The 25,727-nt window shown below is 33.7% G+C and overlaps 5 protein-coding genes and 1 long non-coding RNA gene across 7 annotated transcripts; 3 read left to right on the plus strand and 3 right to left on the minus strand.

Annotated features, from left to right (window-relative positions):
- The first annotated feature begins 432 nt into the window (after positions 1–432).
- On the plus strand, positions 433–3,366 carry LOC110634068 (serine carboxypeptidase-like). Its single transcript, XM_021782956.2, has 9 exons — positions 433–876; positions 1,014–1,182; positions 1,380–1,499; positions 1,610–1,753; positions 1,849–1,999; positions 2,168–2,256; positions 2,372–2,630; positions 2,712–2,845; positions 2,944–3,366. The coding sequence occupies exons 1-9, from the start codon at positions 542–544 to the stop codon at positions 3,064–3,066; spliced, it is 1,524 nt and encodes a 507-aa protein (XP_021638648.2). The 5' UTR covers positions 433–541; the 3' UTR covers positions 3,067–3,366.
- A 63-nt stretch (positions 3,367–3,429) lies between these two features.
- LOC110634070 (uncharacterized) lies at positions 3,430–4,409 on the minus strand. Its single transcript, XR_009144777.1, has 3 exons — positions 4,035–4,409; positions 3,841–3,947; positions 3,430–3,735 (listed from the first exon to the last, which is right to left on the minus strand). It is a non-coding gene; the product is annotated as an uncharacterized LOC110634070 (long non-coding RNA).
- A 499-nt stretch (positions 4,410–4,908) lies between these two features.
- Positions 4,909–8,367, plus strand: LOC110634109 (receptor-like protein EIX1). Its single transcript, XM_058137929.1, has 2 exons — positions 4,909–5,562; positions 6,373–8,367. The coding sequence occupies exons 1-2, from the start codon at positions 5,268–5,270 to the stop codon at positions 8,253–8,255; spliced, it is 2,178 nt and encodes a 725-aa protein (XP_057993912.1). The 5' UTR covers positions 4,909–5,267; the 3' UTR covers positions 8,256–8,367.
- A 339-nt stretch (positions 8,368–8,706) lies between these two features.
- Positions 8,707–10,945, minus strand: LOC110634078 (S-adenosylmethionine synthase 1). Of its 2 annotated transcripts, none has more exons than XM_021782971.2 (2): positions 10,782–10,945; positions 8,707–10,194 (listed from the first exon to the last, which is right to left on the minus strand). In XM_021782971.2, the coding sequence occupies exon 2, from the start codon at positions 10,185–10,187 to the stop codon at positions 9,012–9,014; it is 1,176 nt and encodes a 391-aa protein (XP_021638663.2). In that variant the 5' UTR covers positions 10,188–10,194; positions 10,782–10,945; the 3' UTR covers positions 8,707–9,011. The 2 variants fall into 2 exon arrangements, with proteins under 2 accessions (XP_021638663.2, XP_021638665.2); XM_021782973.2 differs by having other exon boundaries at positions 8,707–10,189; positions 10,782–10,934.
- Positions 10,946–11,104: 159 nt separating this feature from the next.
- On the plus strand, positions 11,105–16,219 carry LOC110634079 (uncharacterized). Its single transcript, XM_021782974.2, has 10 exons — positions 11,105–11,308; positions 11,734–11,840; positions 12,212–12,278; positions 12,826–12,891; positions 13,334–13,427; positions 13,561–13,677; positions 13,866–13,966; positions 14,904–14,978; positions 15,079–15,171; positions 15,382–16,219. The coding sequence occupies exons 2-10, from the start codon at positions 11,827–11,829 to the stop codon at positions 15,694–15,696; spliced, it is 942 nt and encodes a 313-aa protein (XP_021638666.1). The 5' UTR covers positions 11,105–11,308; positions 11,734–11,826; the 3' UTR covers positions 15,697–16,219.
- A 410-nt stretch (positions 16,220–16,629) lies between these two features.
- Positions 16,630–20,170, minus strand: LOC110634077 (alpha-L-fucosidase 1). Its single transcript, XM_021782970.2, has 3 exons — positions 19,449–20,170; positions 18,522–18,758; positions 16,630–17,543 (listed from the first exon to the last, which is right to left on the minus strand). The coding sequence occupies exons 1-3, from the start codon at positions 20,036–20,038 to the stop codon at positions 16,736–16,738; spliced, it is 1,635 nt and encodes a 544-aa protein (XP_021638662.2). The 5' UTR covers positions 20,039–20,170; the 3' UTR covers positions 16,630–16,735.
- Positions 20,171–25,727: the final 5,557 nt, after the last annotated feature.

Raw genomic sequence — 25,727 nt, forward strand, 5'->3', positions numbered from 1 at the left:
TTTATCGTAAACTTAAAATATAAAACATACGGTGAAACATAGTTATTAAACGTAAATTATTATGCGCTTAATCTTATTTATGGAATTCATAATTGGCTAATCACACCATAATTGAGCAGAACATTTAGTATTAAACTGTCTCAATGATGGCTCTCAAACAATCTCATTTTTGCCTTCACCAGTAAAAGCCTTATTATTTTCTTTGAAGCATCTTTTTTCCAGAATTAATCAGTCCAATCTGTCAATGTCAGATTGACCAATATCTTGATGCTTCAAGACAGAAAAGTAAAAAATGTAAAAGAGAAAGAAAAAGTAGACTCCAGAAAAAAAAAAAAAAAAAAAAAGGATAGGCCAACCAATGAAAGAACATACCTTGACATTACATAAAGGCCAAAAAAAAAAAGAGAAAAAGTGATTGGAGTTTAATTCTCTCTTTCCCACCCACAAATTTGGCTGATCAGTCCTATATAAACCCATCAAGATCCAAACTCATTTTCCATTCACAAAACTATCAAATCCAAAGCTCAGAAGCAATATTATTATGGCATCAACTTTCTCTTACAAATTCCTTTCTTTGTTTCTTTTTCTTTCCATTTCTTCACCTTTCTCATATGCAGCCTCTCATCATCATGACCAACTTCACTTGTCTTCAGCTTCCAACTTGCCAAAACTGCAAGCAGAAAAGATGATAAGAGCCTTTAACTTATTCCCTAAGCACTCCATCAACATGCCAACCCATGTTGATTCTTTAGTAACTGCTCCTCAGATTGTTGAGAAACCATTAAAGTTGCATCTTCTTGGTGATCCGGAGATTTCTGTTCAGGATTTGGGTCACCACGCTGGATACTATAAGCTTCCCCATGCAAAAGATGCAAGGTAAAATCATTAAAGCACTCTATATGGTCATTTATTTTTTGAATTGCTTCTTGGTTCTCTGTCTCAGCATTTCAACATCAGTTCTAGCTCTTGTTCCCTGTCAACTATATATTGCTAATGCTCCATATTATCTGCAGGTTGTTCTACTTTTTCTTCGAATCACGGAACAGCAAGGATGATCCTGTTGTCATATGGTTGACAGGAGGGCCTGGATGCAGCAGTGAATTGGCATTGTTTTATGAAAATGGTCCTTTCCATCTTTCAAAGAACAAGTCTCTTATATGGAATGACTATGGTTGGGATAAGGTATTACACTGCTTTACCATGTCTGGTAACTTTCTCTGGGTCTTAACTGCCACTGCTCATTATATTTCATGCCAGTTTTTGTATTTCAAGGGTAAAATTCAATTTTTTTGCCACTGTTATCATTCAGAAAAGCTTATAATATGCTCATATCTCTAAGCCTAGGCAAGATTAAAGACAGAAATTTGCTTTTTTGGCAGGCATCAAACCTCATATACGTTGATCAGCCTATTGGAACTGGATTCAGTTACACAACAGATGCTAATGACATTCGCCACGACGAAAATGGTGTTAGCAATGACTTGTATGATTTCTTGCAGGTAAATTTCTTCATATTGAGGTTTTCTCTACTAAGAGAATTACTTGTTCATGATTTGTTAATGCAGAACTTAAGCTTAATATTCGCTTGATTTTTATCTAAAATTGCTAGGCTTTCTTCAAAGAGCATCCCCAGTTTGTCAAAAATGATTTTTACATTACTGGAGAATCTTATGCTGGGCACTACATTCCTGCTTTTGCTGCCCGGGTCCACCAAGGAAACAAAAACAAACAAGGGATTCAGATAAACCTCAAGGTCCTTGCCCGTTAAGCTATACTTAACTTCATTTAGTTGTCTCATCGTTCTTAATTGGCTTGTAATTGGATTAATTAAACAAACTTGTTCAACAGGGATTTGCCATTGGCAATGGTCTTACTGATCCTGGTATTCAGTACAAAGCATACACAGATTATGCATTGGACAATAAGTTAATTCAAAAATATGATTATGACAGAATTAACAAGTTGGTTCCAGAATGTGAGCAGGCAATCAAAGCTTGTGGTAATCTCTTTCCTGATCTAATCATGCTTCCATTCTTTCCTGTTGTTTGATTAATTGGTCATTTTTTTTCTTGCATTCTTCAAGCGAAGTCAGTAGCATGTTAATTTTAACTAATTGCTAATTGCTCAGCCCCTGGTTGATTATAATGAACTGAGAATGATTTGTCAGGCACAGATGGTGAATCTGCTTGTGAAACTGCATATGTCAATTGCAATAACATATTCTCTGAGATCCTGGACGTTGTTGGTAATATAAATGTAAGGAAGCAATTCAACTATTCTTCAAACAAATAAAAGCTGAGAAGGCATGTTGTTTGTGAAGAAAAATGCATTATATATTTTCATGGGAATTCATAGTATCTTTGATCTGCAGTACTACGATATCCGAAAGGAATGCGTGGGTCAACTATGCTATGATTTTTCAGACATGGACACATTCCTGAATGAGAAAGTAGTTAGAGATGCTCTAGGGGTAGGAAACCTAGATTTTGTTTCCTGCAGTTCTGAGGTTTATGATGCCATGGTTTTGGACTGGATGAGGAATCTTGAAGTGGGTATTCCTGCTGTCCTTGAGGATGGAATCAGGGTGCTTATCTATGCTGGAGAGGAGGATCTCATATGCAATTGGCTTGGTAAACCTCTATGGTTTAATTAAAGCCTAACAATGTAGTTTATGCTGTGATTACAGTCTTGATTTGATTGTGTTTGAGCAGGAAATTCAAGGTGGGTTCATGCAATGGAATGGTCTGGCCAGCAAGATTTTGGAGCAGCCCCAACTGTTCCATTTGTTGTTGAGGGTGCAGAAGCAGGACAAATGAAAAGCCATGGTCCTCTCACTTTCCTCAAGGTCTGGCTTTCACACACTCTCTCTTTCATGTGACTTTGCCCATGCCACGATATCTAATTCTAACTACAGTAATTTTGATTGTCTATAACAATAACCAGGTGCGTGAGGCTGGTCACATGGTTCCAATGGATCAACCAAAAGCTGCATTACAGATGCTGAAAAGTTGGATGCAAGGAAAGCTTGCTGTGACTAGAACTAAAGAAAGAATTTCTCCCAAGTGATCACCCCATTTAAATCTGATTCCATTTTCTTAGCATGCGCAAGCACAGCCTCACATTTATAGTTCTTAGAGTTCTGTAGGCTTTGATATGCTGGGTCCCGCTGAATTCAAGGAGATCATTCTCAACTCTTCACAGATATACAAAAGAATAAAAAAAAAAAAAAGGGAAAAACGCATGCTTTTGCAAATATGCATTTGGGAATAAGCAGTTTCACTTCTGTAGAAGGGAGCAATAACAGTTGTTCACTTAAAATGTTTACCTAGAAGCTTAATTCATATTTCATCAACATTATTACTGGATTATCAAGTGTCATAAACAGTCACTAATAATTTATCAAAAAAAAAAGTATATCAATAACAGCAATTAGCAACAAAAAATTCCTTTTTAAATCCACTAGTAGCATTGGAACAATGCAATGCAAACTGCCTGCTCCAACTTCTATAGACAGAGGAATGACAACAGCAATCTGAAAACCATCTACCAAACTACTAGTAAGGAAAGAACATATGGTTTAAAGCAAAATAAATACCCTTTACATCAAAGAATTGATGAGAAGAATCAAGAACTTGCTCTTACCCCATACAATTCCCTCAAGGTCTCAATTGCGGCCTGGAAACCAGTCCTCAAAGGCGAAACTGAGATTGCTCGCAAGTGTTGTGCATTACCATTCTTTGGTTTTGACAGCATTGGCAGCCATGAAACACAAATACCTTTCATTTATCATCAGTCAAAAAAAAAAACCCAAAAAGGAAAAAAAAAAGTTGAGAAATTTACCAGCAAAAGGGTGCATCTTGGCGAAGTCAAAAAATTCATCAGCAGAGCATCCAAACAAGACTCTAGCAGCCGACATTAAGCACCTTGGTATCAGTGGCTATTGAAACCTGCCCACCAAAAGAAAATGCCTATTAAAAAAGAAAAATCGATTGCCTTTAAGACCCACCTGCAAGAACCAAACAAGAAACGCTCACAAGGAGGTGAAAGAGGCGCTTGGAAGAGGAGGAAGAGGAGGAGTTGAAGCTGTTACAGAATCTGCAGAGAGAATTAGGAGCGTCAGGAAGAGTTCCCTCGCAGAGGGAGCAGGCTCTGTAAAAAAGGTTGGAATTGTCAATGGCTAGTACTGTACACATTACTATTGTGGGCTTGTTACCCTCCATGCCTTTTCACTTTCTGGGGATTCTTCCCTAAGCTCTACAGAGTTTCTTTTCTTGCCAAGGCAGAGTGAAAGCCTTCCATGATCGCCGTTGGCGCCGAATGCTTGTAAAGAGGTGCCTTCGATTTGTATTGCTGGCAGCGCTAATAAAAATAACGAGGCTTAATTTCACTCACCGTGGTATTTTAAAAATATTCAAACCTCAATGCAACGAGTAAACCCAGAGTAATAATCACCTTGCTGATTTACCTTTATGAATATTTTTTATAAAAATTATTAAATTTTAATTTTAAGTTTTAAATTATTAATTTATTAATTATTTTATAAATAAAATTATTTATAAAAAAAATAAAAAATAGAGAAATTTAATAAAATAGCCAAATGTCTTTTATACATTTTATTTTCTTTTTTTAAAAAGTTAATAAAATACAATAATTTTATTTATAAAATAATTAATCAATTAATTAATTAATTTTAAAATCTTTAATTTTCAATAACAATAACTTTTATAAAATTAAATTAAAAGGATTTATAAGTTTTTTTTCCCAGCGTTGACTTCATCCATATAGAGTCAACATTTTATACACACACCCACTTGAAATATATGATGTTTTTTTCTTTAAGAAAATATTCTGAAATCCCACAAATCATGATGATCAAGAACATTTTCCACTGAATTATAATCCAATAGCGAAAGAAGTAAAGAAAAATTTCTACTCTCTATTCTCCAAGATAGTCCCTTTAAATTCATTCTTGTATTTTCACCAAATTCATTGCTCTGGTGTGAAATGCGGAGGTTTGGTAAGGACTTGACCATATATGTCAATGTCAACGTCAACCTACCCCATGTGTGCTTCTTAGCTGTAGGAAAAAACAATTAGAACAATGCTTGCAAACATGTCAAAACTCTTGAGTCTTTGTGGAAAATGAAAACTTGCTTTTTTTACTTTGAATTGATTGAGAAGCAAAATGGATCTCTTTTCCTGCAATGGATCACATATACATGTGTAGCAAATCATCATCCCATTGAATCCCAACACCCTTTACAATCATGGACAAGAAAAGCATCCTTTTTCAACTAGCTTTTCTTCAATTCTTATCTGGGTTTCTAACTTTTAACTCCATGAATGTTCAAATTCGTTGCCTCCAGATTGAGAGGAAAGTGCTTCTTGATTTCAAACAAGGTCTCACAGATCCCTCTGGTAGGCTTTCTTCTTGGGTAGGTGAAGAATGCTGCCAATGGGATGGGTTGACTTGCAATAATCTTACAGGACATGTCATAAAGCTTGATCTTCGGAACCCATTTCAAAGTGATGAAGCAGGTCATCAAGAATCAGCTCTGAGAGGTAAGATTAATTCCTCTCTGCTTTACCTAGAATATTTAGACTACTTAGATCTTAGCCTGAATGATTTTGAAGGAAGCCAGATTCCAGGTTTCATTGGCTCCTTCAGAAGTTTGAACTATCTCAATCTTTCTCATGCAAAATTCGGTGGGACAATTCCTCCCCTTCTTGGAAATATGTCAAGCTTGCATTTTCTTGATCTTCATGCATTTTCCGATTCTGATCACTTGTTAAATGCAAAAGACCTTCACTGGCTAACTGGTCTCTCTTCTTTGGAATACCTTGATCTTGGAGGGATTGATCTAGGCAGTGTTGTCAATTGGCTAGATGTAGTTAACATGCTTCCTTCTTTGCTGGAACTACGCTTGCAAGACTGCAATCTGCAGAACCTTCCTCATTCCCTTCCATTTGTTAATTTTACATCACTTTCAGTTATTGATCTCTCCAGAAATCTTTTTAATTCACCAATGCCTGCTTGGCTCTTCAACATTACTAATCTTGAAGATATTCTTTTTAGTGCTAGCAATCTCACGGGTCCCCTCCCCAACACTTTAACAAATATAATTTCCCTTCAGCATCTGGATTTATCTGATCAATTCTTGGAAGGTTTACTCCCAAGCAGCCTAGGAAATCTCTGGAAACTACGGTCACTGATATTATCATCCAATAACTTCAGTGGCAATGTGATTGAATTTGTGGATAGTTTATCAAGAAATAATAGCTTGGAAGTGTTGGATTTGACACAAAATAAATTTTATGGTGAGTTGCCTGTTTCTTTGGGAAATCTCACCAACCTGCGATCTCTTGTCTTAGGGCAGAATAGGTTCTGGGGTTCATTGCCTGAGACTATTGGAAGTTTGTCATCCTTGGAAGCCATAAGCATGTTTGGCAATCCAACAAATGGTAGCATTCCAGAAAGCATGGGACAACTTTCCAAGCTGATTGTTATGAATTTTGGACAAACACTTTGGAAGGGTACCATTTCAGAAAGGCATTTCCTGAATCTTACACGATTAGAAAATTTAGAAATATCATCAACGTCTCTCAAGAAATCATTGAACTTTAATGTGGGTAGCCAGTGGAACCCTCCTTTTAAACTTAAATCCATCATACTTGCACACATCCAAGCAGGTCCCATGTTTCCTGAGTGGGTTCAAACTCAAAATGATTTAACCAGACTATTCCTCAATGATATTGAGATTTCCAGCACTTTACCAGATTGGTTTTGGAGTTGGTGTTCACAGCACATTGATGACCTGGATCTTGCACATAATCAAATAAGGGGAACATTGCCCAGATCGTTGCATTTTCATTATGAAGCAAATGTATATTTGATTTCCAACCAGTTCAGGGGCCCTCTGCCAATGTGGTCTAACGTGCGCCGCCTTTATCTTTGGGGAAATTCTTTTTCGGGTCTAATTCCTGAAAACATCAGTGAGATCATGCCAAAGCTACGGGATTTAGATCTTTCAGAAAACTGTCTCAGTGGTGGCATTCCCCCTTCCATTGTCAACCTGAGGCATTTGAACACACTTGTTCTTTCATTCAATCATTTATCTGGAGAACTTCCTGCGGACTGGAGTCAACTTCAACACCTGCAAGTTCTAGATGTATCTAACAATAATCTCTCTGGTACCATTCCCAGTTCAATAGGTTTTCTTCATTCACTCCAACTGCTAAGCTTGAGCAACAACAAATTTACAGGCAAAATCCCATTATCCTTGCAAAATTGTACAGGACTCTGGAACTTTGATCTTAGTGAAAACAGATTGTCTGGAAGCATACCAGCATGGATGGGAAACATAACTTCCCTTCTCATCCTGCATCTGCGGTCAAACTTCTTAAGCAGTGAACTTCCTACACAACTATGCCATCTCTTGAAACTTCATGTACTGGACCTTGCAGACAACAATTTATTAGGGTGGATTCCCCAATGTCTGGGAAATTTAAGTGGAATGATCTCTGATGTTCCTCCTGAATTTGTCCACCTATATCAGGGGCATGCGACGCTTGTAGCTAAGGGAAGAGAGCTTGAATACAGCAGCACACTTTCACTGGTAAAGACCATAGATCTTTCAGCCAACAATCTGACTGGTAAAGTGCCTGAAGAGATAACCGGCCTTCTCAGATTGGGCACCTTAAACTTATCCATGAATCATTTGACAGGAAGAATCCCACCAATGATTGGAAGCCTGCGCTGGTTGGAAACACTTGATCTCTCAAAAAACCAACTTTCTGGCACAATTCCATCGAGTTTATCTATGATATCATCCTTGAGTCACTTGAACCTATCTTATAATAACTTAACAGGGAAAATTCCATTAGGTAACCAGCTTCAAACCCTGAATGACCCGTCCATTTATGAAGGAAATCCAGGACTGTGTGGGGATCCACTAAAAACCAAGTGTCCCGAGGATGATACGTCGAGTGAAAGCAGTGAAGAAGGCAATGGTGAAAATGAAAGGTTTGATATTCTATGGTTTTATTTTGGTGTGGCATCTGGATTCATTGTGGGGTTCTGGGCAGTATGTGGAGCAATGCTACTAAATAAGTCATGGAGGCAAAAATATTTCAAATTCATTGATGAAAGAAAAGATAAAGCATGTGTCTTCATTGCAGTAACACTGGCTCATTGGCAAGGAAGAATGAAGTCTATCAGGAACAGAGACAGACAAGCAACATTCTCAACCACTTAGTCTCAGTACTCAAATGTTGTAAGATAAGTGCGATTTCAGTATTCAAATATTGTCAGCAAGGTAAATGAAAATGATACGCATTTTCAACAACGAACTGAACAGCATTTACACAGATTGCTTCTTTGATTTGAACCTTTTGTTTTCTTTACTCAAACAATAAACTGAAAACATACGGCACCAGCATCTAAAACATAATTCTCTGCCCTAATCATTATTTGTAAATGGATTTATATCACTAACTACACAAATAATTATCCTTACTTCAGTATAAGGGTAAGATAATAGGTTTTTATGTCAATGATTGTAAAGATGCTTCATATCAACCTTTTTATTTAGAGGAGTTAATATTCATCACCAATAATTACCATCGCTTTTCTAAAACTAAACAAGAAATGAGAAAAGAAACAGAAATTCAGAAGACAAAGTAGCTAAAATAGTAATGAAAACAATAGAAGGGACCAAGGCCAATAAATTTTGCAGCAAATGTTACTTCCTTAGAAAAGAATGGGAGAAGGGGTAAATTATGACAAATGATGAGCAAAAGGAATAATGAAAAGAACCTAGATCTATTGCCGCTATTAACCTCAAGTTCAACTATAAAATTCCTCAAAATCTTAGCCTAATTTATCCAAAATGGCCTTTAAATGAATGAACCAAACAACCATTTGTAGATTAACTTCTTCTGTTTCAAAGGGAGATGGGAAAGCCAGAAAAGAACGGCAGTAGGAAAAAACAGTAAACATGAGGATATTGACTCTAAGCCTTCGTAGGTTTTAGAGGCTTAACAGTCTCCCAGGTGAAATCCGGGTCATCACGGCCAAAATGTCCATAGGCAGCAGTCTTCTGATACCTGAAGTTGCCGCCTCTCTTCAAATCAAGATTGATAGCAATCATTCCTGGCCTGAAATCAAACTTGTCCTTGATTAAAACCAGTATATCTTTGTCCGGGATCTTCCCTGTCTTGTAAGTGTCCACAAACACAGATAATGGTTCAGGCACACCAATTGCATAAGAAACTTGCACAATGCAGCGTCGGGCAAGCCCTGAAGCCACTACACTCTTTGCAGCCTGCCTGACAATATATGCACCACTGCGATCCACCTTAGTGGGATCCTTTCCAGAGAAGGCACCACCTCCATGGGCACCCCAGCCACCATAAGTATCAATGATTATCTTCCTACCAGTAAGCCCTGCATCTCCATGAGGGCCACCAATAACAAAGCGACCTGAAGGGTTAAGGTGGAAGATTGTCTTGTCATCAAGATATTGGAGTGGAATAACTGGCTTAATCACATGCTCCTTCAGGTCTTTAGCAATCTTCTCATTGGTGACAGTCTCATCATGCTGAGTTGAAATGAGGACAGTGTGAACCCTGAGTGGAACCATAGCTCCACCTTCATCCCGGTACTCAATAGTCACTTGAGTCTTGCCATCAGGCCTCAACCACGGGCATGTTTTGTTCTTTCTCACCTCAGTGAGCCTAGCTCCAAGCTTGGTGGCAAGCACATGGGTCAATGGCATCAATTCTGGGGTCTCATCCGTGGCATACCCAAACATGTGACCCTGGTCCCCAGCACCAATCTCCTCAGGTTTCTTGCTAAGGTGACCATGGACGCCCTGAGCAATATCAGGGCTCTGTTGCTCAAGGTTGACAAGGACCTTGCAATTATCAGCATTAAGGCCAACATCGGCCGACACAAAACCAATGCCTCTGCAGGTATCACGAACAATCTTCTCATAATCCACCTTAGCACTAGTGGTAATCTCACCAAAGACCATAACCATATTTGTCTTAGTGCATGTCTCACAGGCAACCTTGCTTTCAGGATCTTGCTCCAAACAAGCATCTAGAATGGCATCAGAGACTTGATCACATAGTTTGTCAGGATGACCTTCATTAACAGATTCGGAGGTGAAAAGAAAAGTATCCATCACTGAGCTGATAGCCATTACAAACATAAATATCAGATGTCCACATCATGCAGAAATGAAAAATCCAGAAAACACAAATTCCCTCGCCAAATCAATTAACCATCACAAACACAATAATTTTCGCCCTGCTATAATAAATGCACATCACACACTGTCCACAATTTCAAACGTTTGAGAATTTCATTTTTTTTTTTAAAAATTCATACATGGATCTTAACTTTAACATACCAAGAAACAAAGGCAAGCCTTTCAATTACATAATAGCAGTAAACCACAATATCCTAAGAAAGATTCAAATATTCATTCTGGTTCTTGGAATTCTTGATGGGATAATACAAGATATCATACACAGCATCTGATAAGTCATTTCTTTTACTTTGACAAGGGGTTTTCATAATATGGGATGTCCATTAAATATGCAATTGGGGCAGAACTACAGGAGACAATTTGAGACCCTTCCCCACAATTTCCTTTCATTCCACATAAAACGAACATTCATGCCCAAATTAACCAGTGAAAAACAGAATAGATTTCACACACACACACACACATCAATCATAGTAAAAAGAAATTAAAAAAAAAAAAAAAACTTACCTTTCTCGGAAACGAGAAGGAGATGGAACTTCAAGAAGAGTGATAGAGAATGGAAAACAAATGAGGAGTTGGGTTTGTTGGATATGGCGGTGAAAATGGGATTTATTTATTTAATCACTTATAGGTTCTGAGTTCTGAATCGGTCGCTCTATGCCTTTCTCTTCTGATCCGCTTTTCTCGTAAAACGGTAAAAAAGTTGGCTGAAGCTGAACCCATCTGAAACAATAGCCCAGCTTCCGTAGTTTTCCAAGCCCAAAACAATATCGATAAATCAATTTTCAAAACCCTCATAAGCCCTTGTTGTACACGTCGGTGCCCACTGTGAAGATATAATGGTAAAAAGAGGAATTTTCTTTCCTCTTGATCCCAAATCCCACGAGCCTTTCTTACTGGTACTAAGAATCCCGAGCGTCAAAGAATCTGGTTTTTCCTCTCCGTTTGCCCGTCTGCGAGTTTCTTCCTTCTCACAACATTCTACTTCTTTCCTAGTAACAGCAAAAGTAGTTCACGGAGTCCCTTCATCTCAGGTTTTCCAACACTTTCTATATTATTATTTGAGGTCTAATTCATCCAATGGAGAGTTTGGTGACTTCCATTTATCTTTTGGCTCTTAGAAAACAAAAAATCAACTTGAGCTTCATGGGGTTTGTTGCTTTTAGCTCTTTAATTCTAATCTGAGTTCGTTTTGATGGTGGAGAGTTTGTTTTTATTAGTTTAATGAAACATGTTGTGCAAAGTTTTTTTATTTTTTTCAATATAGATATGTTAGAATGATTTTTTGCATCCAATCATGAAACCATCAAAATTTTACGACTGTTTGATGTTCACAATAACAAATTTATAAGAAGTCCAAATAGATTATGGTTTATCGTAGTTACAGATTTCTTACATTTTTATAGTGTGTTCTTGCTTTCTTCTAGTTAAAATAACCTTCTTTTCGCATTCTTTCCAGGAAAACATATCATTCCTCTATTACTTTAGTCGGCCCTGTGTGGGTGTACTGTGTACTAAGAAAACATTTCTTCTCTTCTGAAAACTTGGATCAATGGAGCATGACAGGTGCTTTGACTTTATAATCTACTTTTAATTTGGTTGTAGTACAATTATTAACTGTTTTCTACTCAATTTTATGATCCATGATTATAAATTTGTGCTTTATAAGCTTATTTGTTGCCTATGTTTAATGTGGGAGTTGGCATGATATATATCCTAATAATCTAATTTTAGGTGCTCATTCAATAAATTCCTTGCATGTATTGTTGCCTCTCTTGTTTTATCGAATTTGATAGCTAAAACTAAAATATAGGAGAGTTGTGCAAAGTATTCCAATGCTTTAGCTGTTTTAATTCTTATCTTCAGTTTTATAATTTCCTATAACAGTGTTATTTTAAGATTTTATTTTAAAACAATATTTTTATTTACTGTATCAGGTTAAATTCTCCAAGCACCTCTTCAATTATTCTTGAAATCCTCGGCCATCAACTGCAATTCTCTCAGGTGTGTTTTTCTCTTCTTTTAGTTGTGGTGCACTTGCAGCTTTATTTAACATATTAAATTATCTTGAGATGGTAGGTTTGAGCTTAATATAGCTTTGATTGCATAGTTTTAAAAGCAAGGTTATTAGGTTAACCCAAGGTAGCCAATCGGGTGCAGTCAGGCTTAAGCTGAGCTCCACTATTGGGGAGGATAATTTATTTTTTATGTAACATGCAATGTCAAGAAGGATTTAAATTTGGAGTCAAAAGTAAAAATATTCTATTGTTTCCTTTTTAAAGGGAGTATTTTCCTAATTTTTGCAAGGATGTTTATTCAAAGCAGTGGACTGTGAATGCAGCAAGAGATCATTACCTGTGTAAAAACTATAAATGTTCACTGGAATTCATGTTTTTCAATCCACCTGCCAACTTGTCTACTTACTGTTGTGTTTCAGTTATCAAGCATCAGTTTCAAGGTGTTTTTTGCCCATGTTATGCTTGGCTGCATTGATTCTCTTTCATATCTCGTAATATTTACTAACAGCATAAGTTTCTCATCACTATGATAGGATCCAAATTCAAAGCATTTAGGAACTACAGTTTGGGATGCATCAATGGTGTTTGTTAAATTTCTGGTAAGGTCTCGCACTCTCGCCCCCATCTGTCTCTGCCTACAGTGGCAATTTTCCTGTAAACAGTGTTTTCACATTTTGGTGATATGAAGTAGTTGGAATTAAGGTTAATTGAGTTTAGTTAAACTTATGTAGGCAACTTAGCTGGGATATAGTCCTTGTTCAGTTGGTTGTATCATTTACTAAGTAGTTGGTAAGGTTGAGAGTGGATGGAGTTGTTGGTTCATCCCAGAGATCCCTATTATTTGGCCTAGACATTATTCATCTCAACTTCTGCACTTGTTTTATTGACCTTAAGGAGAAGAAAATGAGAGAATATGATAAAACGTAAAGTTGTAGAAATAATATTCTGATCATATCTTTTAACAGATTTAAGACACTTATACTCCATTGCAATTTTGTGCTTTTTGAAATTTATAAAGCTCCACTTCTCTTGTTGTTTCAGGAAAAGAATTGCAGAAAGGGACGGTTTTGCCCATCCAAACTGAAGGGAAAGCGTGTTATTGAACTTGGAGCAGGTTGTGGAGTTGCTGGATTTGGTGAGTTTCAAATTGTTCTATAACGTGAATGTTTCATACATGACATCTGGCTAGCTTTTCCTGTCTGATATTAGTTCTAATTTGAATATATCACGTTTTCTGCTCCTATGCTGATGTAAACTGCTCCTTGCAGGGATGGCACTGTTAGGTTGTGAGGTTGTTGCAACAGACCAAATAGAGGTTGTGCCATTGCTAACGAGAAATGTAGAGCGTAATACATCAAGAATCACGCAGATGGATGCTAATTCAGGTGTGCTTTGAGACACTTAGACAATGTTGTGGTCAGATGTCATGCGTACTCTCTCTCTTCTTCTAACCAGTGTGGAGGTGCTTTATCCATCAGATGCAGGGTTTTAGTGAGTTGTACTTGGACCTTAATTTGAGAGTAATGTATAAACAGTATATCTCATGGAAGTGTGGAATGTGTTATCCTTGTAGAGTCATTCGGTTCAATCAAGGCTGCAGAACTGGACTGGGGAAACCAGGATCATATAAGGGCTGTTGATCCACCATTCGACTACATCATTGGCACAGATGTTGTAAGTTTGATGATCAGATTTTATTGGATCCACAATGCAAAAAACATTGCATTTCATAGTGTTATTGCTTATAATTTTTGTCTTTGAGTTGATATCTCTTGATAAACTAATGTCACAATTTTTGCTGGATGCTTTTTATGAATAATATATATGCATTATTATATACATATAAATACTTGACCTTGGACATTGACTTGGAACCTCTTATTTTCCAATAGAAATTCTAGCATACTTACTCACTGGATATGTCATGTAGCCCTTTTAGAGTGTCTATGGAATTTGATAGAACATTCATATTGCTCTTCAAAAAAAATAAAATAAAATAAAAATAAAAAAGAAAAGTTCAAATTTGATTCAATTATTTTCACGTAAGATACCCAACTATTTTTATATTTTATACTTGTATACTTTTATATATCTATTTGACATTAGATATTAATATATCCTATTAATATTTAATTTTTTAATATTTTTACATATACCCTAAAACTAAATGTTAAATAACTACATCTACACCTATCTAAATATGTAATGCATCTAACTATGTAGATGATTTTATAAATTTTGTATTATATTATTTGCCAAAAATTGTGATATCAGGATAGGGTGAAAAAGCAAAAGAAACCGCAAATAAGTAAAAGCAAATGGGAAACTCAGAAGAGAAATTTATACAATTGTGATTGCATGTTAATTGGCATTACAGGCATCTTCAAGGATTTTCTGCAAACATCTCTAGGAATTTCAACAAGTTGTAGTAACCGCTAAATATTCATCACAAATGTAGAGCTGTTTATAATTGAGAAAAAAATGCCTAGGCATTTCCACAATAAAATCTTGAATTATTGTCTTTTGTATGGGATATTTTGATCTTGTGGATCTCTAAGGCCATTTTGAACCCACTTAATCAGGCCAGTGATTTTACTTCTTTGTCTTTAAGGTTTACGCAGAGCATCTCTTGGAACCACTGTTGCAGACAGTATTTGCTTTGTCTGGACCCAAAACCACAATTTTGGTGTGTTTTTGCAAATTTTTTTTTTCTCTTTCCTTTTCTCTTTCTGGTCCAAAAACTGGATTCATGATGCACTCGTTTGTTACTGAAAATTTCCATGTAGATGGGGTATGAGATCCGTTCTACAAGTGTTCATGAGCAGATGCTTGATATGTGGAAAAGAAACTTTGAAGTGAAAATCGTTCCAAAGGCTAAGGTACCTGCTTGATGCTAAGTCGTATCTTTTACAAATGCGTCAAATTGCTGACAATCTTAGAGACCAATTTTATGCCTACATTTCTCATTTCAAAAACCACTGCAGTATTGAGGCAAGATAAGAAATGATGCCTCTGTATAGTTTCAAACTTTCAATTAGTATGCAACCCTTTACTCTCTGGAATATTTCTAAGCACTTCATTCTACGCAGATGGACAGTAAGTACCAGCATCCAAGCATCCAACTTTACATCATGGGATTAAAGCCTCCATCTGGGAGTATAGAAAACATGACTCATAAGATTGATCAGCAAGCTGATGAAGTTGAAACTGGAAGTGAAATACCAAAAGATGACAATGGTGGGAATAGTAATAACATGAATAACACGGATTATTGCAATAATGAAAAAGCTCAAGAAGATTGTGAACTAGCGATAAAGTTTCCAAAAGCAAAACTTACTGACTGGGAAGCAAGAAGGCTTGGCTCAATGGCTGCTCGGCTTCTTCGAGATGTCAAGATAACATAAACTTTCAGCTCTGGCATTTGCGATTTATCATTTGTAATTAGCAGTTTGCATGGGATCTAAATGCTTTGCTTTCATTGAATTTATTATCAGTGTCTAAACGCCTGACTTCAAATTTTGTGGATGCATTGGAACAAGACCGGATATGAATGATACAGCATATGCTGCTTCCAATTTGAAGTAAATATTCAGGCCATTGGCACTGAAGAACTCCTTATTCTAGTTCTGTTTGGATCAAAACAAGCAAGGTGGGAGCCTGGAGGGTACCATCTGGTTTATGGAAACTTAGACCGATGAAATGGATCCTTGGGAAATAGATCTGAACAATGGACATTGAAATGGAGGGGGTGCCAGCAACTGAGCATGCTGAAAGTATCGTAGTCATTGCAATTGCATGATAAACACAAGTGAGTCCTGACAAGCGAAGCTGACTTTCAACAGTTGCAGCAGATATTTAAGAACTTTCAATTATGCATGTGAACAGCATATGAAAAGCTTATAATTTGTTTTCTGGCTGTATTGCTCCCTTTCTCTCTCTCTCTCAAGAAGCAATGAAGGCATCCCAAAATCGATGAATTGAAAATTGTTGAGTGGATGGATATACTAAACTAGTCGACACAGGGAGTTTGTTAGTTCTCTTCTCTTTTGGTGAATAAAGCAGGATATGATGAATCCTTGCAATTCAACTTTTGCTCTCAGCATACCAAGGGAACATTTCCAAAATCACGCTCGAAACACAATTTATTAAAGGACTGCTCTTACAGGACTAATGAGACTAAAGGCGTACATGGTCTTATATGCAAGTTTAATTACATTTTATGTGTTTAATGTATCAAGCCAAACTGTTTTAAAATACTAAACTACTTGAATTCTTGAATCAAAACCAAATTTATTTAATTCAGTTTGATCTAAAATAAGACTTGCAAAGCATGCATGTGAACCATCTGAATCAGTTGAATTTATAATATTTCGTGTAAGGAGTGTTTTAACAATGAATTGAAAGATTGAACCTGTGCAAACAGATAACGAAAATATACATGCATTACATTGCAGCAGATTGAGCATGATTCTGCGTGGTTTGCTGAAGGAGTTCACTGCTGTTCAAGAAATGGTTCCATCTAGCTTGCTGAAGAACTACGCTGCTGTTGAAGTGCAATTGTGAGCTATTATCAAATTTGTTATCCACAGAAGAAAATTTATCCATATGGATTCCTAAAAAGGAAATGAATGGGTCTGCCCGAGTCTTGTCTATAACAAACTTCAGATGCTGAGATTCTACAGTGGGAAATTGCAAAAACCTCTGATATCCAACTGTTGTCCCATTGATCACTTTTTTCCAATCTCCATCCTTTTTAATCTCAAGATGGAATTCAATAATCCGTTGTCCCATGTGAATTGGCTCTTGCACTCGCAAAACATTGAAAGATAGTGATTCCTGAAGATCTAAATGCAACTCCCAATCAGATTGATTCTCCTCAGGAGCCCAATAGGTGTAGATTCCTTCTTCAAGGACATTGAAGGGTTTAAACCGTGAATCGTTAGTGCCTTCTCGCGTACTGCTCGCGCTAAAAAGGGCATTCTTGGCTAGATTATTGGAGAATATCAATTTGCGGAGTTCAGCAAATTCTTGAAGGACTTGTGTGTCTTCAGCAGATAAAAGACCTGAAGAGTTGGGGGGCACATTCAATAACAAGAGGCAGTTTCTGCCAACAGAATTGTAATATATATCAAGAAGCCTCATTGCAGATTTTGGGATTTCTGATGCATGCCAAAACCAACCAGGTCTAATGGAGACATCACACTCAGCAGGCACCCAATCATGACCTGATGGGTCTCCTCCCTGTGAGTATCTGTTGGACGGACGAGAAGTGGATAAAAATCTGATATTTGATATGGTAATGACACTTCTGAAGAATGCAAGCAACAAAAGGAGAATTGTCAAGATAAAAATTGCATCCTTCCTATTAAAAGAGAAAAGAAGCCTATTCTTCCACCGTTCCTTTCTGGGAATGAGCAGACATTTGGTATATGTCAGAGGGCACAATGCATCTCATATGTTAAGAAATTATTCAGAAGTGGAGAGACCAGTTTGGTTAAATGAATACGATGATTAGTTGAGGATCACAATCTATGAGTATGGAAACCAAGGAATTTTTCTGAAGACATTAAAACACAAGATAGTCAGACCTTTGAAAAGCTCAGCAAAAGCATAAACAGTTCACTATTAACTGGTCACAGAGACATGGAACCCTGGATCATTTTTGCATTTTAATTGTAAATGCAACAAAACTTCAAAATGGGAAATCAAAAGGTTCACTTTTTAGAATAAGTTTCAAAGATCCCTTACCAAACAATAAATCCAACCATTGATTTACATTACATCATCCTTATTAATAACTGGAGGTTAAATTAGCAAGCTACATATTCAAAACACTAGATGCAGGGTATTGATATCCAAATTGGAGTTAGAGAAAACAGAATGAATTCACTCCACCTGGGAACTTAATCATGGGCAAACCCAATCAATCAAGCACACATTCTCCGCAACAATCTCCCAGCATGCATAACCTGTCTCCTTTCATTGCCTTCAGTTGAATTGTTCTCATTAAGGTAAAATAGGGGATTTGTGGTAGCAATTAGCATGACAATTAAGTAGCACCTTTTATCCAAGTGAACAAGTTACCTTGAACCAGATATAGAATCTTTATCATGGATAACAAGAGAAACTCAAAATGTGTAAAGAACTTGCAGATAATTATCTATCAAATAACCAGGTTTTAAATGCCATAAATCATTAATAGTAGAGAAAGTAAGAAAGTCAAACTCACAGTGGATCAGTGCCTCCAATCTTTGCAGTACTTCGATTGAAAAGAGACCAGCATGTAGACCCGGCAACACCAGCCTCATCCCCAATCCACCTTGTGTCAGGACCAGCATCAGAAAATATTACAGCACCAGGCTGTAGTTGATGGATGAGACTAAACCAAGTATCAAAAAAATACTCCATGTCCTTCTCTCCCTCCCCTTTTGCACCATCCAACCATACCTCCTTGATCTCTCCATACCTGTCATAATTTTTTTAAAATGCATTACAAAGCTCTAGATTTCTTAAACGAAGTCACAGCAAAACAAAAACTTGCTAATCATGCAGCAATTTATTGAACTAGCTATTTCCCAAATAGCATAATTAAGGATGAACTGACCAAAAGAGATCACATCTTATATCTTGAAAAATAAAATCAACTCCCTCAGAGGAACATATGAAATACATAACTACATAGTACATAGAATATTAGTTCTTCAAAATTGTAATTCTTCAGAGGACAATATATAAGCGTATACACTGACCAGAATTAAAGAATATGATCAATAACATATCTACAACCTACTTGAAAAAGATGGAAAAGAAAAATCATACAACAGAACCAGCAAGCAATTCCAAGAAACTTAATGCAGAACAAGAATTTGACAAAAACTTGTTCAATTAGAGGCATTGACATCCCAAAACTGTAACAAATAAAACAAACCATAAAAAGAAAAACTCCAAACGCCAAACAAAAATAGAAACCAATTATCACGGTAAGCCTCGAAACTTCACATTGGACAACAGCTCAGTTAATCAAGTTAAATTGTCAAAATGCTCAACGATAAAACAATGTTAGTAACAAAAATAGCAGACAAATAGAGAGACCCAATGAAGAATAGTAGGGAATAAAGAAAAACCATGATTGATCAGACCAAAAAGAAAAAATCACCTAGTCAACAACTCGGTCATTTGGCCCATATAGAACTCATTATATTCCAGAGTCTTCCCATAAGACACCTCATGCCTATCCCATGGTGAAAGATAAAGCCCTAAATCCACACCAGCCTCTTTGGCAGACAAAGCCAGCTCTTTAACAACATCACCAGTCCCATTTCTCCAAGAACTTGACTTCACAGAATAATCTGTATATTCACTAGGCCATAAACAGAACCCATCATGGTGTTTTGCAGTGAGTATGACACGATTAAAGCCAGCATCTTTGGCCACTTGAACCCACTGGGTGGTGTTGAGTCGGGTCGGGTTGAATACAGAAGGTTCAGCTAGGCCAGTACCCCACTCAGAGTCTGTGAAGGTATTGGGACCAAAGTGAAAGAAGAGTGCCATGGATGTGAGTTGCCAGTGGAGCTGATTGGCAGAGGGGAGTGGTAAAATTGGAAGTGGGGGTGGCTTGTGGAGGGCAGAGTAGGAAAAGGGCAATAGAGAGAGTGAGAGAAAGAGGAGAATTGAATTTAAATGGATGTGAAATGAGATGGGTTTTGCATTAAAGATGCTGTTATGGATCGTCTTCTCCTCCTCCATGGTGGAACTGTGGCGGGGGGAGAGGGAGACACAGGAAAAGGTCTAGCTCGACGGTCACCAATGTGGAGACAACTTTCCAAATTCCAATGAACCAAGAAGAGCAGGAAAGAGCCAGCCTTTGGAGTAATTAACTGATTACAAGCATAACCGCGAGTTAACATAACATTTTTTAATTAATTATATATAGTATTTATATATTTATATCATAAAAATACGGTAATAAAATTGATAAAATATTTATTTTGTTATAATTTGTTTATTATGTATGTCTTAAAAATTCAAAACATATTATTATAATAAAAATATACCTTCCCTTTTAATTTAATAATAATGTATTTTTTATGGGATATTTGGGGTAGTATTATTGATATGGATTAAAGTTAAACACAGCTTTCCAACATAGTTTATGTGATATTATTCATCTCAATTTGTTTTAAAATTTATAGTTAATAATTATTTTTTATAAAAAAAATTAAAAAAAATTCTTTTGAAAATTTTAAAATAATTGTTGAAAGACGTAATGAACAAAATAAAAATAAAAATAAAAAAGTTACTTTCAGATTCTATCTTGCAGCCTATTTATGTGTGACCTTACGCAAATCCGAATATATACTAATATATAAATAACGAAGGAAAACAAGGATAAAATTATATTTTTACTATTATTTAAGAATAATAAAATTATTGTGTATTTTAGTAATATATAATAATAATAATAATAATAATATATCCAAGATGAAAGGAAAATTATTTTCACTTACAAAAAAAAAAATAATAATGTAACTCACTATAAAATTTTAATTAATATATTATTTATTTATTATATATATATATATAAATACAATCGCTCATGAATAAATTTTAAACAATAATATTAAAATTATTTTTATATGAATTTAAGCTTGTATTAAACATGCTCTTAAATTTTTATATAAAATTATGAAATTTCAAATTTTATTTTTAATCAAAGTAAATTATATCAAAGCAAAATGTCAATGAATGGGATATCAGGGGTAGAGATGGAAGAAAACTAGCTTTCATGCTTCAATAATTTTGGTTTGTTGTTTTGATTGGGAAGGGGCTGTCATTTTAGCTTTTGGTAGTATTCTCATTTTTGTTTTTTATTATTAGAATAATTAATATCATTAATATATTTTTGTGCATATGGCAAGTGGGGGAAGATGACTTCTAAGCAACCACCTTCAAACCCCACTTGTAATGCAAGTCAAAAATCAGAAAATTATCCCCTCCATCCAAATCATTTTTAAATAAAATATTTTAATTATTTATATATTTTTTTCTCTTATAAAAAATTATAATATGCTTATATTTTAATCTCATTAATAAATTTTAAAAATTTTAAAACATATATAGAGTTCGAAATCACCAAAACATATCAATAATTATAAGACAAAATACTTATCTACTTTTAAGGATTTGTTTAGTAGAAAATTAAAAAGTCAAAAGTTAAATATTTTTTTTTACAAGTTTTAATTTTTAAAGAGATAATTATTCTAATCTTTCAAATATTAATATTTAACCCTTAAAAATAGAGATGACAATCTGAATCCGTTCCAAAACCGATTAACATTTATTTTCAATTACCTGAAATTATTCCAAACCAGATTATTGTTACAAAAAAAAAACTCAAATTCTTTTTTTTATAATATTTTAATTAATATTTTACATAAAAAATTATTTTGATTAATAATTTATATTTTAAAATTTTAATAATTTCATAAAATATTTAAATTTCATTTTATATAAAATAATATATATAAAAATTTATAAATATTATTATAAAAAATATATATTTTATATTTAATTAAGTATTTATATAAACGGGTTCGAGTAACGAATACTCAATTTATAAAACTTGAACTCATCACGGATATTATTTTTCAAACTCGAATCCGTCCTAAACTCGATTATATAAAATTCAAACTCATCCTATTAGAGTTTGGTCGGATCGAGTATCCACAAAAACTCGATCCATTGCCATCCCTACTCAAAAAGGCATAAATATTAATAAGATATTAAAAATTATAAAAATAATAATTATCCCTTGTTAATTTCGTATCAAACACTTTTTCAACTTTTAAATTCAACAATTTTTAATTTAATAATTAATAAAATTTTTACATTAAAAATTTTAAAATTTAATGTTGTATTTATTTAGTAATTAAATATTTTAATATAATGTAAATCAAATTTATATTTATTCATATTTTAAATGCAGTAGACATTTATATATAAAAATATGTTAAATATATAAAACTATTGATGAGATTCTCACTATTTATAAACTCTTATTACATTGCAAATTTGAGCTTGTGATTTCTTTACAAATAATATGCAAACTGCAATGTAAATAGTACAAAAGCCTCCTCTGGATTACTTAAATCTTAATTTTCCTACTTGCCTCAAACTCTACACCATTTTTTCTTTTTCTTATTGGACTGCTCCAACCTTTCCTTTGCGTAAAAACAAATTTCGATATTATTTATTAAAAAAATCCTTGCCTCAAACTCTACACCATTTTTTCTTTTTCTTATTGGACTGCTCCAACCTTTCCTTTGCGTAAAAACAAATTTCGATATTATTTATTAAAAAAATTTATTAAATATATAAATTAATTCAAGTGCGTTAAAAAATATTTAAAGTATATCATTCTCTTATATTTGTGTAAATTTAGCTTACAAGTCACAAAATAATATATATATAGAAAATATTTTTTATTATTTATTATTTAATTATAATATTAAATTAATAAAAAATATTTATATCATGCACATATAAATATATTCATATTTTAATAAAATTATCAAAATAAAGGTGATCATGATTCGATTTTGAATCGAAACAGAATCAGAATTGACTCAATCAAAACTGGATCGAAACTAGTCAAACTTAGAACTAGCTTCGAATCAGATTAAAATCGCCCTCTGCGATTTAGTTCATGTTCATAATTTTTTAGGAACACTGAACTGACCATTCACCATCAATTTCGAACCGAATCAAACTAGTAATTTAAATAAAAAAGAACTCAATAAATACCATATCATATTCCTAATTCACTATACAAATATCAAATTATATACACAATTATTATTTATACTCTCTTTAATTTCTAATACTCTCTTTATTTTTCTACTTTATTATTTTTATAACTACTAAAACTTTTAATATTATCTTAATTATTTTATTATTATTTTATATTCTCAATAAAATTTATAATATCTTCTATTTTATATTTTTTTCTCTTCTTTTTTCAAATTATTAGATTTTATCATACGATTTTTATAAAAAAGGCAAATGACAGAACTAAGAACTTTAATTCCCCTGAATTCTAAGAGGATGGGTAAGTAAAATTAAGTTCATGCATTTTTTTAAATTTCTTTAAGAAAAAAATTAATTTCATTTCTAATTTTTCAATTAAGTCCAAGTATTTTTCTTATTAAATTTATCCTAAAAATAAATTAATTTCATTATCTTTTTCTTATTTTATTTTAATAAAAAAATTATGTGAAAAATTAAAATATTTTTATAAATACAACTTAATTCCAAATCAATAAATTTTTTTCTTTAATTTTTTTGTCAAAAGCTACCCCTAAATTACCCCCAAATCACTATTCAAATCGTCTTGAACCGTCGTTCTTCAAACCATCATTTTAACTATTTTAAACCGGGCTCAAACAGAAGTCAATGGTTCAGGAATCGTCTCACAAACTGTCTCATGATAGTTTGATTCAAGTTTATAATTTTTATTGAACTTGAACCAGTGATCTAGGAACCATAACTAGCATTTTTTGAATCGTAACTACCTCTATATTTAAGTATAGAAAATATTTCATATTTTGAAAAGAGAAGTCATTTTTTTTTAAATAATTTAATTTTTTCTTCAATTAAAAAATATTTTTATTCACTATTTTTTAACACCTTAAAAATTAAAAAATATAAAATATGTTTTCCAATAAAACATTATCCGCAAAATAATATCAGTAAAAAATATTATTAAAATTCAATAATAGTCATTTTATCAACACAGAATTTGCATTGACGTGCTTTTAAATATATTTTCAACTAATAAAAATAAAATATTAAATTGGCAAATTTTAAGAAATATCATACTTATTTAAAAAAAATAATTAAAAATATATTTAATACTATATCAAATTTATCACGCAAATAACATGGTTGATTAACCAAGGCTTGAATTAAATAATAATAATAATAATAATAATAATAATAATAGTAGATTAACTAAAGCTGGCCCAACCCAAGTGTGTAATCGGGTTGGGCTGGGTTAGATATGGACAGAAATCGACTTGCCAAATGCTGAAGCTTTTTGATTTTATATTTAATACATATCAAATTTAATTTTAAATTATTAATATATTTTAAGAAATTATTATTATTATTATTATTTTTAACAATAGGGTTCGCCATATCTGGTGAAAGAATATGCAAAGATGAAGTCCATACCCTTCGGGAGAAAAAAAAAAAAAAAGTCCGTACCCTACACACAGGCCTGAAGGGGTTACGTGGCCACTGGCTCAATTCATTAATCTTATACAGACTGACCCAAAAAGGATACTGAAAAAATGGAAAGAAAAGCAGACAAGCCTCACCAACCACATCACATTCACATCCATAGAAATGGATGTTTATGAAGGTGGAAGTCTGGAAGATGAAGAAGAAGAAGAAGAAGAAGAAGAAGTAGCAGAACAAGGAAACGTGCAGTTTGCATGAATTGATTTGATTGATTAGTTGGTTTCTTCTCTGACTCCCTTCTCACCTAACAAATCCCCATTTTAGATTTTTTTTTCAAAAAATAAGAATTTATTTAATTGGGATAAATAGGTTAAAAAGCATAATTTCATGAAAAGGGTAGAAAATAATCTTTTTTATTTTGTATTGTCAAATTAATTTCTGAGGAAGTGGGAAGAAAGTTTTAGGACTATTTAGAGAATATTAATAAATAATTTAAAATTAAATTTAATAAATTTTAATTATTAAAAATTAAAATAATAAAATAATTTTTTTAATTATTTTTTTAATAATATCTGAAATGATACTTTTATGCGAAAAAATAATTTTATCTCTTCAAATATAATGCAAAACAAATATTTACAAAGGTGAAACTTAAGTAAATATCTCATTCAATCACCTAATTTTATAAATATTTTTATAAAAGCTGATAGCTTGAAATGTATATAATATTTAAAAAATAATAAATTAAAATTATTATAAACTCAATTTAAATTAAAATAAATTTAATAATTATTAAATTAAATTTTTTTAATTTAAATGGTGTATTTTTATAAACACTTTAATTAATTTTATAAAAATTTTAATTAATTAATTAATTAACTTGGTTCCATATAAAATTTAAATTATGTTAGATGATTAAAAAAAAAATAACACGGGTCTTGAAAATGATCTTGGTTGTGTTTGGTGAGTGTACTGTTACACGTGGGAAGTGTTTTTGTGTGAGAGTGAACACACGTAATATATGACGTCATAGAAAGACAGCCAACCAGGCGATAACGTTTGTGTCTGTGTCGAATCCGAGTTAGGACTTGTTTGACTTTTTCTTTTCCTCCTCTCATTATTTTTCTTTCATTTATCAAATGTGAAAATACGAAAAACGCCTCAACTTTTTTCAAATCCTCAATTGCCGCCCAAC

This window comes from Hevea brasiliensis, chromosome 1 (assembly GCF_030052815.1).
Source record: "Hevea brasiliensis isolate MT/VB/25A 57/8 chromosome 1, ASM3005281v1, whole genome shotgun sequence".
Classification (NCBI taxonomy): Eukaryota; Viridiplantae; Streptophyta; class Magnoliopsida; order Malpighiales; family Euphorbiaceae; genus Hevea; species Hevea brasiliensis.

Excerpts from the sequence above, each read along its gene's own strand:
- LOC110634068 (XM_021782956.2), top strand. The coding sequence starts at position 542 with ATGGCATCAACTTTCTCTTACAAATTCCTTTCTTTGTTTCTTTTTCTT. Across the intron at positions 1,183-1,379 it reads ATGACTATGGTTGGGATAAG|GCATCAAACCTCATATACGT; the intron begins GTATTACACTGC and ends CTTTTTTGGCAG. Across the intron at positions 2,257-2,371 it reads ACGTTGTTGGTAATATAAAT|TACTACGATATCCGAAAGGA; the intron begins GTAAGGAAGCAA and ends TTTGATCTGCAG.
- LOC110634109 (XM_058137929.1), top strand. The coding sequence starts at position 5,268 with ATGGACAAGAAAAGCATCCTTTTTCAACTAGCTTTTCTTCAATTCTTA. Across the intron at positions 5,563-6,372 it reads TCAAGAATCAGCTCTGAGAG|GGCAGAATAGGTTCTGGGGT; the intron begins GTAAGATTAATT and ends CTCTTGTCTTAG.
- LOC110634078 (XM_021782971.2), bottom strand. The coding sequence starts at position 10,187 with ATGGATACTTTTCTTTTCACCTCCGAATCTGTTAATGAAGGTCATCCT.
- LOC110634079 (XM_021782974.2), top strand. Across the intron at positions 13,967-14,903 it reads ACATCATTGGCACAGATGTT|GTTTACGCAGAGCATCTCTT; the intron begins GTAAGTTTGATG and ends TTTGTCTTTAAG. Across the intron at positions 14,979-15,078 it reads GACCCAAAACCACAATTTTG|ATGGGGTATGAGATCCGTTC; the intron begins GTGTGTTTTTGC and ends ATTTCCATGTAG.
- LOC110634077 (XM_021782970.2), bottom strand. The coding sequence starts at position 20,038 with ATGGAGGAGGAGAAGACGATCCATAACAGCATCTTTAATGCAAAACCC. Across the intron at positions 18,759-19,448 it reads ATGACCGAGTTGTTGACTAG|GTATGGAGAGATCAAGGAGG; the intron begins GTGATTTTTTCT and ends AAATTATGACAG. Across the intron at positions 17,544-18,521 it reads ATTGGAGGCACTGATCCACT|ATACTCACAGGGAGGAGACC; the intron begins GTGAGTTTGACT and ends TCCGTCCAACAG.